The 16,291-nt window shown below is 42.0% G+C and overlaps 1 protein-coding gene across 1 annotated transcript in view; it reads right to left on the bottom strand.

The window, feature by feature from the left end:
* LOC309576007 (serine/threonine-protein kinase TNNI3K) overlaps positions 1-13,683 on the bottom strand; it is a gene marked incomplete at both ends in the record, with an annotated part of 33,681 nt that extends 19,998 nt beyond the window's left edge. Inside the window, 7 exons of the mRNA XM_082286923.1 lie at positions 1,984-2,122; positions 3,556-3,654; positions 8,213-8,323; positions 8,833-8,930; positions 10,446-10,531; positions 12,944-13,052; positions 13,644-13,683. Coding sequence (XP_082143049.1) covers positions 1,984-2,122; positions 3,556-3,654; positions 8,213-8,323; positions 8,833-8,930; positions 10,446-10,531; positions 12,944-13,052; positions 13,644-13,683 — 682 coding nt within the window. The remainder of the gene's footprint in view (positions 1-1,983; positions 2,123-3,555; positions 3,655-8,212; positions 8,324-8,832; positions 8,931-10,445; positions 10,532-12,943; positions 13,053-13,643) is intronic.
* Positions 13,684-16,291: the final 2,608 nt, after the last annotated feature.

The following is a 16,291-nucleotide window of genomic DNA, read 5'->3' as shown; positions in this document are numbered from 1 at the left end:
GCATTCTGACCTTTTCAGCCTGATTCAGTGGTCACTGCTTGTTTTCAGTCACTGTGGTTTTGGGCTGACTAGAGAGTCACATTATGTTAAAAGAAATAGTTCAAGTTTGTGACCCCAATTACTGATCTGCACTGAACAGTGCCAAATTTATTCAGGTTCTTTCCCCAAATCCTTTCATTCCTGGGCTCTAAAGACTTGTTCCTCCACTGCTGCATTTATAGCAAGTTTCAAAGTGTGCTACTTTAAGAGCAAAAGGCTTCCCGCTTCCAGTCTCCCTTTTCTTTTTTCTGTGCTGAAGATTCTGAGTTTAAAGAAAAGGACCTGAAATGGTGCCCCAGATTCTTTCCTTTTGGAATAAAGTCTCTAATGGAGAGCAAAACTCCCACTGCCTTGTCATGATGAGAGAATGTCTCTTTTTTCCCCCCTTTATTATAATTATATCGGCTCAGTGCACACACATCGAGGCTGAAACACCCTGAGCTCGCTACTGAAAACAGCATGCACAGACCTGACCGTGCTGCTTCCCTCCATGCTTTTTCCTGCATGAGGAGGATGTGTGATTGCAGGCAAGACTCACAGAGAACATGGTAAATTGATGTATTAAAGATCAGTACATTTCCAAGCAATGTACTGTTCCTTTCCAAAAACCATCTCTGTCCCTTACTCTGAGGATAAGAAATTAATTTCTAAATAATTTGAACTTTGCTCAGTATTTCACAGAATCACAGAATGGCCTGGGTTGGAAGGGACCTTGACCTTTAAGGTCCCTCCCCATGGGCAGGGACACCTTCCACTGTCCCAGGCTGCTTCAAACCCTGTCCAATCTGGCCTTGGACACTTCCAAGGATGGGGCAGCCACAGATTCTCTGGGCACCCTGTGCCACGGTCGCACCACCTACACAGGGAAGAATTTTTTCCCGGTGTTTAATCTAACCCTGCCCTCTGTCAGTGTGAAGCCATTCCCCTTGTCCTGTCACTCCAGGCCCTTGTAAATAGTCTCTCTCCATCTTTCTTTAGGGCTACCTTCAGGTACAGGTAAGAATCTCTGCATATAATAATCACAATATGCATAAAATGTGACCTCTAAGTTACAACATTTGTGTGCCTTTGTGGGATGGGTCAGCAGCATGCACGGCCACGCTGACACAGGAGTCACAGCAAAGCAAGGTAAGGCTGCAGTGTGGCACATTTTGTGCCTTCAGCGTTACTGAAACAGCAAAAGGAGAGGGAACAGAGCAAGAGTAAGAACCCAGCAGAACCACCAGCTGCACACTGACATCAGTCACAGGAGAAACTGTTCTGAGTTGCGACACAGGCGGAGTATCAGCAACGAAATGCAAAGTCACAGCCAAGTGATGTCGCTGTGAGGCCAGCTGGGCAAGGAACAGCCCAACCCACGGAACACCCAGAGTGTGCTCAGACACCTCTGTGCAGCCCACCACGTTTTCACACAGGCACTTTCTCCAACAGAAAATGGCCCACAGTGAAGAGTAGGAAGCTTGTGGAGCGTAATAAATCATGTGCTAAAAAATCTCCTTTTCTGTGGAATTTCGACTTCCGTATGAATTATTTTAAATTATTTGCTGCATAGTTTCAACTTAAAACCCTTCTCCTGTACCTCATTCTCTAGTTCTCTGTGCATTTAAGTCACTTTGACTACAAATACTCACCACATGGCCACATGTTCCCTGCCTGGATAAATGTCTAAATAATGAGCTACCTCTGCATATGAAACTTAATTTTGTTTTCTGCCCTATCTAACATCTGTTAGATGTTTTTCACCTCTAACTTATTACTGAAAATAGAGTAAATGTGAGATGATAAACCAGCATACGTAAGTGAGGAAAAGTCTCCAGCTGCCGTTTTCTTGTTTCAGTTGTCCAAAGATGATACATGCACACACACAAAGAGTATGTGTTAGGAAGCTAAGATTCTGTCTACAAAACACAATGCTAAGGATGATTTTTAAATATATTTTCTTACCATCAGCTTTGCTTCCCTCTTCCATCAAAAGCTTTGTGATGTTGAGAAAGCCTTTGGCAGCAGCCAGATGGAGAGGTCTGTCCCCAACTTCACCACTCGCATTCACATCAGCTCCGAACTTCAGTAAGAGGTGGGTTACCTAAATATTTAATTAAGGTTAATTAAAATATCACATGAAAATAAAACTTTGAGAACATCAGATCCAGTATTGCATTGGGTAATACTATATGTGAGCATCTCTGTAAAGTTAAAACAGGGAGAAGAGATTCAATAGAAAACTAATTTTTAAGTTACATGTCTATAAAAATATCAAAATTCTCAAAAGCAAGCTCACATTCATTCTCAAAAACGTTCTCTATGGTGAAGGGTCACCACATGTTTGAATGACCAATCAGCATAATAAAGCAACACTCTCAAAGTCCCCACGAGCCAGAGCTGTGGCTCCTGTCTGATAGGTCTCTTCTCCCAGAGCCCCACAGGAGCTTTCAGCATCATCTCACAGGACTGTGACTGCTTGTTCTGAAGTGGCTTGTGGCAAACGAGTGAGCTAATCTCTCAGCCCCCACAGCAGCAGTTTCTTCTGCATGATGAGGTGCACAGACATGAAAGCAGCACCTCAGGTCCCTGGCTCACTCACACCCCTGCTCTCACCCAGCTGCAGGGCAGAGCACTCCAATCATCTGGACTTGCTGCTTTCAAAAGCTCTCCCTAGACAGCTCCTCCATGCACTCGAAGTAACACTTCACTGGAGTGGAAAAGACACCGTTCAAAGTCATCCTTTGAAACTTTGAACACCCCAGAACACAAGGCTTTAGCCAGAGAAAGACACAGAGAATACTTGCATAAACCAAACAGGCCCATTATCACAGTTCACGTAATAAAAGGGCTGCTCAGGGCTAATACTGGGCTGTGGATTAGCCATGTGTCCATTGTACTGTCCAAATATACAGAAGAAAGAGAGTTGAGGGGCTCAGTGTCAGCTTTGGTCAGAACTCCAGACTGTGTTTCAGTCAGTCTGTGATCTGTGTGAATGGAGAAAGCTCAGCTGCACCGATCATGTGCACAGCACTTCAGGGAAAATCCTGCTCGCTGAATGATCATTTTTTCCCACTAAGTGAAAAGTTTGTGGATTCCAAGGAAAGCCAATAGAATTGCCATTAAATTATTACTGGAAAGTGATGTTCACTTCCTCGAGAGGTTTGGAAAGCACAGACACATTCCCCAGGCAATCTCTGACATGGGATGAATGAACAGCAGATGAAAAGTGCCTCTAGGCCCAAGCCCGCTTATCAAAGCCCGCTAAAGAACCCTTTATTTCAAGAGGTCTCAAGGGGAAAACTCCATGTTTTGCTGGGCTCTAGTACAGAGGACAGAAGTGTAGAAATTTCCTGTTGATTTTCAGACTCTTAGGGCAAGCAGAGATGTGTAGTTATACACATCTCTGAGTGTAATTTCAGTATATGAGGTTTTGGCATGGAAGGACCCTCTGGAACGTAAAGCAGAACCATCTAACACTAAACCTACAGGTGACTTGGTTCCCCTGCCCAGGGGTCTGAATCTGCCCTCAGTTACCTGCTCATGGCCATAATATGCAGCAATATGCAGGGGGGTGAAGAACACTGCATCCTGCACGTTCACATAGGCTCCGTGCTGCAGCAGAATATCCACAGCCTGCAAGGAAACCAACACGACATTCCAGTTAGAAGCAATATATATATATATATTGTATGTGCTCAGCTGATAAAACAGGACTTTGACACCTCATGCCTCCAATTTTAAAAAGTCAGCCCCAAACAAGTTATAATGGTGCAGAGCTGTGTACAGCATGTAAAAGTGATTAACTTACAGTACTTGAACTGAACACTGAATGTCACTGATGCTTTATAAATAAGCCTGAAAATCAGTGTGCTGGTAAAAAAACTGATGTACGAAGTAAGAGGCACAGAAATGGCTATGTGCATGTTCTCAGAACAACCTTTAATTTTCTTTTAGCCATTATGAACAAAGAGCTGTAAACATATCACAGCTTTTAGAAGTGAAAAAGGGACACAAAATGAAAGATCCTTTTAAATTTAAATGTGTGAAGGTAAATCCTCAAACATGGAAGCATTTCTTTGTATTTAGAAGATAATAGTTATTTGGCTTCAGTAAATAACCCTAAGTGTTTTCTTTCAAATTTCTACTTTTTTTTGGTCCTTCAGGAGGCCCATGTATTTCTGGAAAGCTATGAACTCTCAAGAAAAATCTTGCTGCACAGCTGTCAAAATAGAAGCCTGAATGAAACCACTTTGGATTCTACACTGAAGCCTGAGGGCTGCTCGTTTTTCTGAAGCACGAAGGAGTCTTTGGGCACATGAAGGGCTCGGGCTGGGGATTACTCCAGAAGTTCTACATATCCTTTTGATGGATGCAAATTTTTGCATGTCATGATGATGAAAGACACTGGACCATGAATCACCACAGCACCGTGAAGAACTGGGACCAACAAGGGTGGGGAAGTGGCCAGCTCCTGTACCACACCGTTCCTACCGGAGCCTGCCCGTGACGAGCCCCTGGAGGACGCCAGCCAGGGTCAGCTGCAGCGATGCAGAAGTCTGGCACCTGCCCTCTGGGCTGAGACCCCCAAATCATGTCACACGTGCAACAACAAGGGCAGTCAGTTCAATCCATGTCACTCCCAAGTGCTCTGAGAACACAAATTGCTCCCAAGCAACATCAGTGTACAGGGATTGTTTCTTTACACAGTTCGAATTATTTTTTTCCATGTGATGGCCTGAAGATATTTTTTGCATAAAGTGTGTGCCTGACATATGTAAATGAGTCCATTTCCCATTAGTTTTAACCATTTTTCTATGGCATCAGCTGTAACTTCCCTTGGAGGCAGCACTGCAGGGCCAGGTCTGACTATTCCCATGGGTGGAGGTTCTGCATCATCCCTGGAATGCTCTCAGTGCTGCATCACTCTCATTGTGATCCCCTCATCCCCTTTACATACAGTCAAAATTTCCCTTGCTAAATGTCACATGTGTTGACATCCTTTTGCTGTGAATCCTTTTGCTGCAGATCTCAAAAAAGCATTTGACTACATAATAAAAATCTCAAGAAAGATCCCCTGAGATCTCTGGAGAAGCTGCTGGCTCTTCTATCAACCAAAGGACAGCTCAGCAGCAGGCACCCACTGGATGGGTGGGAACGTGTTCAGGTAATAAATAAAGGACACACTCAGTTATTTAGTTAACACAGCTGGCTGGTTAACAAACAACTGATTCCCTCCACTGTCTTTCCCGTGTCTGGCCAATTTTCAATATCTTGGTGGGTCAGAGGTGGAAACATAGAGCCAGCTAGCCAGGGATTTAAAATGGCTTTGAAGTGATTCATCTAAGACATTTTTCAGCAAACTTCCATGATAAAACCATTATGAAATTGTAGCTGTTTTCTCTGAAAAGAGATGTTCGGGCCTGTAGCTTTTACGTGAATATGACTGAAATGTCTTTGGATCAGCTTGATTTTAATTTAGCCATGAACTGTGAGGCTGTAACACATTCAGAGATGTGACCACAACTCCAATTCTCCTTAATCTCTTTGGGAGCTGGAATTCAAAATTTAGATTAATCTAGAAGCTTTCAAGGTGGATCTTCAAGATGAAAAAACTGTGTTGAGTGATGTGAATCCATCTCTGATGATGAACATAAAATTAGATGGGTTTTGACACATTTTCCAGGCTGTAGCAATGGCAGCCGTGCTTGCTGCTTTGTGATCTCCTGATAAACAGAATTCTGTGTGCTGTACTAAGCAAACTCCACTCAAGTGTAAATTATGAGAGGGGTACAGAGACAGGCTTGATAATTTCTCAGACAAGACATCTTTCTAGGAAAGAAAAAAGGAGTCTTAGAAAGCACTGAAAGCTGTCATAGGCATCACAAGTAGGAGGGTATGCTGGAGGGATGTGCAAGGACAGAAATACTTCAGAAACCAAGGAGAAAAAAAAAAAAAAAAATCCTCAGGAGACAGACTGTGAGTGAAGGTGAAGCTCGTAACCCAGGGGACATTCCCAAGCTGCAGAGAAAGAAGCTGGATGGGCTGGTCAAAGGCAGCCAGCAGCATCCCAGTGAGGTTCATGCCATCCTGAAAAACAAGGGGAACTAATACTTCCCTTTTCCTCGTACAACCAATTTCTATTTCAAAACAATACTTTGAATTATTTGTACAATAGTCTTACTTTGTAATTTCTCTTAAAATTCTCTTTAAAAAGTTTTATTCAGAAATTTTTGAACAGTCAAGTCAAATGATATTCACTTCAAAGGCAATTAATTAAGTCACTCTGAAGTTCAGAAGGAGCCAACAAAAAACCCCATGAGACAGACATAAGGACCTCATGTTTTGGACAAGGGCAAGGGATAAAAGCTCGTCTAAGAAAACTAGATCAGTGATCATTGATTTTTTAGCAGGTAAAATTTAAATGAGAAGACAATTTCAGCAATTAAGGCCTTTGCACAGTGCCAGCCTCCATACAGCCTTACACTGAAGTATCTACAGAATCCCTAAGAAGATTCTTCCCTTTTCTCCAACAGATCCTTGGCACACATACACTCATAGCTCAGACCCTCAGGTGTGCAGGTACAGAAACTGAGTGGCACTGGTTCACCCTGCCTGTGACCCTCCATCCAGCTCATGCATCTGCAGGTGTTGCAGTCTCAGAGTGAAAACTTTAATTTATATGAAATAGAAAGACACTGGCTTTCCAAGGTGCTAATATTGGACAGCACGTAAATGTGGAAGAGGTCCATGCATTATTTATTCAGCAATGATTTCCCTAGACTGGAAACATTTCACGTTTTCAAAATAACAGTCTTAGTGAGAGATTTATTGAACTTGTTTGCTGATTTTCTAATATGTTCGTAATTTTATTTTATAATTTTTCATTAATTTTTTTTACCTTACAGATTTTTAAAATTTATTTTTAAATTTTTCATTAATTTTTCATTCTTCTCATTGAGAACTGCAATTTCCATTAACAGTCAAAATCAGCAAACAGCATATTTTTGGTGAAGTACAATACAGCCCTAAGTCACAGAGAACATGCCCACTGGCTCAGATGAGCAGCAACATCCCATTGATGCTGATGGCCTCATCCCAGAGAGTGGGTTCAGTGGTTTCAGGTCTGGTAATGCAGAAAAGCCAAAGACTGACTGTTTGGGGAAGTGGGGAAAAAAGCATTATTTTCTCAGTTCTACCTTTCTTCTAAATATAGTCAGTAATCTCCTGCAGTAAAAAACTATGTTGCATAGACAGGGATATATACCTCTGCTATTTATTTAATGCTATAAAAAATTATTTACCTTATTTGAATCAGGAAGACAGCAAAAAATCAATTTCCTCTTTCTTAAACCTATTGTACTTATAAGGGGGGTTGAAAAAATGATTCCATGTTGTCATGAATATTAATGAAATTGTGGACAAACCAAGCTACTTTATCTAGCAGAGGAACTTCTAAGCTGACTGAAAATTTCACAACTATATAAAGAAGGAAAGCAAGAGCTTGGACTATAAATCCTTGGTTCCAAGAGCAGCAGATGAACCAAATGAGTTATATAGAGTCCCACTTCATTTATGGAGGTGCTTCTGATACAGAGCTGATCATTCCCAAGGTAGATATAAGGAACTTTTCAAAACTACTTCCAGTTTATTTTTTATTGAGTTAATGGACTCATCCTTGTTGGGTTGTGAGCACCCTAATTTGCCCATAACCTCAGCAGGGTCTTGGGATGTGGGAGCAACAGCAGGTCTGCCTTTGGTACTTACAGCAAAAGGCCCAGACATTTTAAAAATTACTTGGAACCCCAGAGTGCTCAGAGAAAAGCAGTTTGCACTGTCCACAGAGGAGACATTAAATACCTGTGAATGAGACCCTCCCAGAGGCAGGGCTCAGGGTAACAGCTCCACCATCAGTCTGCACAGAACTATTAGAATCAAAGAATCATCAAGGTTGGAAAAGACCTCCAAGACCTATCATGTCCAACCTTTGATCTGTGTCCTTTGTGCATGTTTGTTCAATGCAAAAATATATGCACAGATTAATTTTCCCAAAATGCAGAAAAAAATCCAATGAAATCCAGCTGTACTTAACCAGTTCTGAGTTTTGTTTTGGAAGACATCAGTGTAAAACAGAATGACCTGCCAATGTTAGCACTCACCTGTTTCAGTCCTGTGCAGCAAAAGAGAGACATACCTTGTGGTGGCCGGCGATGGTGGCGACGTGCAGGGCCGTCAGTGCTCCGTACCCAACCTGCTGGATGTCAGCCCCGCCATGCAGCAGCGCTGTGAGCAGCTCCACATTGTCCTAAAAGCCATGGATTTAACCCATATCATTCCTGGGACACAGCTCTCACAGCTGAAGGGAGCAGCCCCAAGCTTGGCCTCTCTGGCTGTGGCACCACTGGCCTTGATGGAGAGGGACCAGCCGTGGTCCAGGGGCTCAGGGTGCAAGGAGAGGCTGGGGGAAGGTTTGTCCCAGGCACCAGACATCTCTCTTTTGCTATACTAAAGCCTGTGTGTTAGAAAAGTCTCTATCCTGATTTTATGGCGGCACTGGACAACTCCTCTGTCTTGAGTTGCATTGGACGTCTGCATCAGTAATTCCAAAGCAATATCCTACCCCGTGGATGACACTGCAAAAGCACATGCTGTTTCCTGTGCATGGGCTCCTAAAAAGGCATTTTCCTATGCACCACAATTGTGAAATTTACATTTTCACCAGAAATAATGACTAGAGAGCTCATCTAGACAGTTCAGACAAATCAGTTGCTCAGTTCTGATTTCCTGTCATCAATTCTATTTAAAATAATTTACCTTATAAGCTGCCAAGTGCAGAGCTGTAAATCCATTTCTCGTTAGTCGGGATGGGCGCAGCCCTTTCAGCATGAGAGTTCTGATGTGTGACTTGTTGCCTTTAGAGAGAAAAGTGGAAAAAAAAGGAAGTTACAGGAAAGAACATGCAGATGAGGTAAGAAGCTCCTGTGTGAGTTTGAAAGCAGAGAAACAGGTATCTCGACTGCTGACCTGAGGCAAGTAATAAAATATATCTTTTGAACCTTGAAATGATGAGGCTGATGGAAATATCTCATTGGCCAGGACAACTGGAGGTCTGGCCACATACCAGCTCACTGTTTGTCCACACTATAATGAGGATTTAGCTGAACTGCTAGAGAAGCAAACTCCTCCTTTAACATCCAGACCATGCTGCAAAGAGCTCCATGAACCAAAAGGTGCTTCTGGAACCTCTGGTTCCTCAGTCTCTGAGCTCCTTTGCCATCTCACAACTGGAGCAGTGCTCTCCCTATGCAGAACAACCTCACAGGGACAGTCATTTTGGGGAGTGCTAATGTAGGTCCACACAGGCAAGTAGCTTTGCTCTGACCTTTTTGATGCATGGTGAATACATAAATAAATTCAATAAATTCATCTGCCTTCTGAATACTTGTGGCAGTAACCAAGGACAATGTCAGCTCTAGTAGCTCTTTGCCCTCCTCCAAGTGTTCACATAACTAATAATTCGTGTGTGCTTTCTTCCTCTCAGCTACCCCAACTGCTCTGATGTTCCCATGCACTGATGCCATCTTTGGATAGGCTCTTGCATTCAAAAGTGGCAAGTAAAGATCCACTGGGTTTTCAGCAGTGCAGGATCAGGTGGTTCCACATGGTGAACATCTAACAGAGATTGATAAAATCACTTATGCATATCATTAGTCAGTACTTCGCAGAGCTGGAACCTCAGGGTAAAAGTCTCTTTGCCTCTCTCAGCCAATTTCTGCTGAAAATTGTATAACAAGAGCAAAGCAAGTGCATGAACTAATGACTTGGTGTGGATAACAGAGCAGCTGTGTGGATCCAAGTGGAAAAGCCCACCATTAGTACGTTTTTATGAGCATCCCAGAACACATCTTGCCCTCTTCTCCTGTATATTCTGATCTCCTATCTGCCAAAGCCCTATCAGCTGATGTTTGTCACTAAAGCATTTCAGTTATTCTTCTTTTAATCAATGTGAAATAAAATACAGGTATTTTCATTACACTAGAAAAACTGGTGGTTTAAGTATGGCAAAGTGCTGCTCCAACAATGTCCCTGTCCTGGAGCTTGAGCCATGGACAGAATCCAGAAATGTGGAGCCATGCTCCGTAATGAGTGTAGATTAACGAATGGATATAGAAGCAATTTTGAATGAGTTGAACCCCTGTAGTAAATCACACTGCATCATCAACCAGAACTTTTGTCAGACTGAAGAATCAGCTGTTATGGGGCTCTTTGTAACTCAGTGCAGCCCTCTGGCAATGCAGCTTAGAGTGAGGCTGAGAGCTGCTTCTCCATCTGAGAAGTTCCCTGAAAATACAGTCCTCCTGACACTTCCAGCCAGAAGAAATCAGTAATTGTCCCCAGCGTCTCACCACGCTGCTGCAGACACCTACCCCCACACACACAGCACAGGTGGAGCAGCGAGAGCCCGTTCTCCGTGCGGTAATTCAGATTGACTTTGCAGAAGGCTTCATCAGAGCTGAAAAGGGGATTTTACAGATGATTACTTCTTTCATCTTTCAGCACAGCTTCTTGCATGTGGGAAACATTTAAAAGAAAAATCTCAATGTAATTTTTTTGAGACACAAGGCTGAATTTATACCCAGGTTACAGTCTGTAAATCTAGAAATACTTTACTACTATCAGGTTGAGTGGTCCAGATTTATCGTTTTCTGAGAAATCCTGGTATGCAATCACAATATATACATTCAAAACATATCTAAATTAGGGGAAATAAGAGGAAAGACTCTTTAAAAATATAAATAATCCATACAAACTCAGCTTTTCTTGTAATGCAGTAATAATTAGGAATATTTTTAAATGTGTGTATTGATTCTAAAATGGTGAGTAGGGCATGCATGGAGCGGGGACCATCTTGCTAAGTGAAAAGAATAATCAGGAAAAGCCTATAAAACATGAGTTTATACTCCCCAAATGGGATCACAGGGACAGTGATCACTGTGCTCGCTTACAAGTTGTTAAATGAAACGGTACTTGGACATTTTAGCTTTTGTCATCAAGCCTTGTTGGTTTCCTTCAGCACAGACTGATTTGTTACTGATCCATCAAACACTCTAAGTAATTACAATTATTGAAAACTAAATAGACCTATAGTTAATATTTCTTTGGAGAATCTTGATTTTGGCCTGCCCATAGAAGTTTGGGATTTTCCATTCAGTATCAGCACATCCATGACCCTGATTTTGCAGGATTTGTGTAACTATAAACCCGCCCTGAGGGAGGAGCAACCATTAAATATATTTAACAAGGTTAACAAGGTTATAAAAAGGAATGTTTCAGTACTTTTCTCTAATTTTAAAATACAAACTTATGCTGAGCTCCCCTTAGCAGGACGACCCCTGTTAAGAAAGGGGACACTTGGGATTTTCTTTCAATAAATATTTCAATAATTTATTCTTTAAATAGAATTTAAAAGGCAGACAAAGATGGAGACTTGTCTTTACTTCTGTTTTGTCAGTTAAGTCTATGCTCTAACCGACTTGTTCATTGTATATCATCACTCTGAAGCTGGACTAAAACCTGTGTTTCCATATTGGGCATTTTATGATGTGCAGAAACAATGCATGATTTGAAAAGGATAAAACCAGAGTATAACAGTTATTGGTTTATGCAAAAAATGGACTTATTTGCCAAAACTGTGTACTTCAGAGAGAATGATTCTACAATCAGTCTAGATTCTCATAAGCATTCCTTAGAAGGGTTTCACATGCCAGGGAAGCTCATTTTTTGATGTCTTATATTAAAACCACTTTGGTAAGGAACATTTTTTTCCCCCATGGGTGAGGGCAACTTTTGGAAACTAAATCATTGGCTGATTCTTAAAGCCTGACCTACAAAGAAAAGCCTTCCCACTGCCCTGTCCTCAGGATGATCAGTTCCCCCTGCTATGGAGAGAGGAGCAGGGCTCTGTAGCTGAAGAGTTTCGCTAACACTGAAGCTTACCTGGGCTGCTCCGACAGACTGAGCTGAGCTGCCAGAGCCCTGCTAACCTTGAAGGGAGTTTTAATTTCTTCTTATGCTTAGTGCAGGGAGTTAGCACTTCCACCATATACTCCCTTGTCTTCATTATCTAAAATAAAGAGTACCCCGGCTCCAATTTGTAAAAATTATCAATTTTACTACTAAACAGGATTAAAATGAGGAAAGCAATTAACTGAAGCATAACCAAAGTAGTCAGCACCCTGCAGAGAAAGCTCAGTGGCTCAAACAGTGGTAGCAGTGGCAGCTGAAATGGAGCATGAGGAATAATTTATACAGCCAGGTATATGCGGCTTTTTTGATCTTGTGATTTATTTCTGATTAGAATCCCCTGTTTCTTCAAGGGATTTTGATGTCTGAAATTATTTGCCTGGTCATTTTCTCAACTTATTTCCAGTCTGTGAGCTGGGTGTTTGCTGCACTGGAGCTTTGCAGGTAATGAACACGTCAGGGCATTACTTGGTTGGGTGAGCCTGTGGGGGAGCATGTGCTACCCTGAGAAAACCAGTAGAATCCTAATTTTGAATCCACTACTTTTGTGTTTGTTTACAGTGGGATACTTCAGCAATACTCCTGGCTGCAGAAACACATCAGCAAAACTGAAAAGTGCACAGCAAAATCAGACATTCTACTAATGCTAATTAATTTACAAAAGTATATAGGTGTTTGTTGTAAAATATTGGCATTAATAATCAGCAGCCACTAATTTTGGTACTCTGCTGTGGGGCTCTGCCCAGCACTGTGATGACGTATTCCCAAAAATAGACATAAAGAACATGCATTCCATACACGAGAAACTCTGTCCATAAAAAACACCTGAGACTGAAAATACTGTTCGATAGCAAATAGTCATTTGAAAGAAATCAATAAACAGATTCCCAGAATATTTTACCTAAAAACATGCTTCAACTCTGCCAGCTCCTTCTCCTTGACTTGCAGGTCGTCCTCCAACCGCTCCGTGACTGTGGCATAGGATTCACTGACTTTCTTCTTCCATTCATCTACAACAAAAACTCCTAATTGATAAAACATTTCAAAGCACAAAAGTCATAATGTCCCTGTAACCAAAACTCTCAATTTTTTAACATCCAGTCGTAAAGTTTCATATATCTTTCTATTAAAGTTTAAAATATTATAGCTATTAAACTGCTGCTGCTGCAGCCAATACAGAAATATATACAAGGATTTCAGAGACAGTGCATATGTATGAATTCTTACCAGAAATATTTTAATATTAAATAATATTTAAGAGAAAACTTAAAGCTCAGGTTGCATTTGTTAGCTCTCATTTCCTAAACAGGCACACAGCAGAAAAAGGTTGGAGATTTAAAGGCTTTTCTCATGAAGTATGAGTTAGATCAACATAGTAATATAGGTTAATATGATCTTATATAATTGCCCAGCTAAATTTAGTTTAGTAGCTTTTTTGTCCTTTTTGTCTTCTTTCACAGTCTGTATCTGGGTTAAGTCAAGAACAATACCTGAGCCTTGAACTCAAGAGTAAACCAGCAATGAGTTATCTCCCGAAATACCATTTGCTCCTTGCCGATGGAGGGATGGCACATTGCCTGTAAAAAAGTGACATTAGTTACCCGTGCAAGTCTGGGTTGGTCTAGATTTATAATTTCCCATTTGTCCAATATATCTTCTTTGTTTCAGCAAAGTTCTTGCAGTAATATGATTCCCTGTTCAGGGGCAGTGACAGTCCTGCTGAAAAATACTTGTGATAGTCTCTGGCTAAAAATAAACCCTGTGCCAAGAGGAATGTCATGCAACAATAGCATGGAGCGAAACAGCCTGTGCTGTCCACACGGCTGAAGTCACAGAAACACCCACTCAGCTTGCTTAAAAATCTCCTGTTTTTTCTCACACAAACACTTGCCTTCATCTGTTGAACACTTAAAACTAGTGGGAAGTGGTAATTTGGCAGCTTGCTACCGATTTTGTAGAGAAAATGGAATTTAAGCAGCTGAATGCCAGGTGCTCTGTGAGAATCCCCAAGGAGCACAGGGGGTCCCCAGCTCGGAGAGGTCGGGGATGATTGCAACTCACAACCCCCTGACACAGGAGGTGGCCCTGGGAGCATCTGGGTTTGGCACTTAGGAAGTGCAAGATATAATTCAAAGTGAAATGCAAATATACACACATAAATATTTATATTCATGTATTTATGTATTTATGTATTTAAAGTGTGGTGATTGACCTTGGCAGCTGTTCTGTGTGTGAGTTCTCATCTCAGTGAAGGATTTCAGGCAAGCCGACATGTTAATAGAACACACATCTCTAAAACCTCCTGCATGCTGCATCCCACTGTAACAACCTCGATGCCTTGACAGCTCCTGGCACTACTAGCTCATCAATTTACTTGCACAAATTTACATACGAATCCAAGGATCTATTTCAGAAGAGTTTGAACTGCTGTGACAATGTATCCTGTGATATTCAACCAATTACTTGCAGAAAGGCACCAGCCTGGCAACTGGGAGTCGCCAAACAACTGGGAGAGCTGGAGATACGCTCCCAGGAGGGATTCCCTCTCTCAGGGTGACACCTTTCCTACGTGTGCCCTCTCCCACAGGGCCCCTTCTTCCACGGGAGCCCCTCTCCTGAAGAGCAGGACTTTCCTTCCATCCAGACCAAGCCAGCTGTGACAGGAGTAAGAGAGACCCCAGAGCCGAAGAAATGCCCTATTCATCCTGCACAGAAAATGCAGTTTAACACAACAGCTGTATAAATCAAGAGCACAAGATTTCCAAGAAGAGACAGAGATGAAATTCTTTGCTTTACAAGAAGTAAATACCTTGCACAGTACTTGTATTCCAGTACCATCAACTTTATGAAAATACACCAAAAAGGAGCCATGCTTTGTTCACCCTTTGCCAACGTCTGTGTGGGTGAAGATTCATTCGCAGCGATGGTGGGAGCAGAGCCCTGGGAAGGGCAGCTCCGGGGGCTGACCCTGTCTGCCCCCCATGCCAATGCAGCGGCTTTGCTCACGTGGCAGCAGCCTCAGGTGAATTCCTGGAGCATTCACACCCTCGGTTGTGAGAAGCAGCTGCAGAATAATTGAAATCGGGGAGGAAGACAAAAGAATAATTGTAGAGCCTGTTAGCAAACAGGGAAGAAACTGTGTTGACTCTCTGTATGGCCAGTTTGAATGAACATCTCCACAAGAAGCACTGGAATACCATGAGCAATATTTGTCAGCGAGTAAATTCTTTCAGATGTGAATTTTACAGAACACTGAGCTGTACAAATTTCTTTTTCTTTTTTTAAGTTTTGTTGCAGTTTTATGTTTGGAACGTGCAGCTGTCATGGCCAATCTTACAGCAGAAATGTGGGAAAAATTATTTTCCCATTTCTGGTTTTAAATGTCCTTCCCAGGGAGGCTTTACAGAAGTCTTTTGAAATTATCTTTATTTCAGATTCATTAGAACATATCCACATCTATCATTTACTTGGAGATGCTGTAAGTTGCTCCCATAAATTTCATTGCCATCCCGGTGATATTCAGATATGTCACAGGAAATGAAAAGGGTGCTAAAAGAAAATACGTATTTTTAAGAAGAAAATAGAGGAACTCTGTGGCCCTTGTAAGGGAGCAGGTGTTTGCAGTGGCTCCCCCGTGGCCGCAGACGAACAGAGCGTATGGCAGAACAGTGCTGCTATTTTTGCTCTCCAACACCAGAGAGGCCTTTGCATGGGAACTCAAGTTCCACATGTGCAGAGAGCAAAAAATGAAGCTCTTGCATCAGAGGTTTGGGAATGAGAAGAGGCTGGAACCTCTGAGCTCCAGCAAAAACACCCTGACAAGGCATGAACATTGCTCTACAGATCCAACTGATCCTTGGAGCTTACTTCCTCTCGTCAGCTCCCCAAATCCTTCTGGCACACATTCCTCTCAGCTGCTCATTTTTATTTCAGCTGCCTTCCCTTATGCTCTTTGTTAAGTGCCCATTTTCTCAGATTTCAGTTTCCTGCACCAAAGGTCACTCAAATAACCCCTCTCAAGTTTCAGTATAACACAGACAATAGGGCTAAACCTCTGTTGATCACGGCACATGCTCAAGGCATTCAGGGAAAATCATTGCAATGAGGTTCATTATGAGGCCTATTATTGCACTACACAGCAAAACAAATAAAGCTGACATGAAAAAAATCATTAAAAGCTCATCTTGACTTTGTTTGAGATTGTACCAGCCCAAATTGCATTTCAGGATAGATGGAGCCAAGCAATGAT

Source organism: Coloeus monedula (genome assembly GCF_965178545.1).
Source record: "Coloeus monedula genome assembly, chromosome: 9".
NCBI classification, from domain to species: domain Eukaryota; kingdom Metazoa; phylum Chordata; class Aves; order Passeriformes; family Corvidae; genus Coloeus; species Coloeus monedula.
Note: the sequence above shows the minus strand (reverse complement) of the source record. Positions and strands in the feature narration are given on the sequence as shown.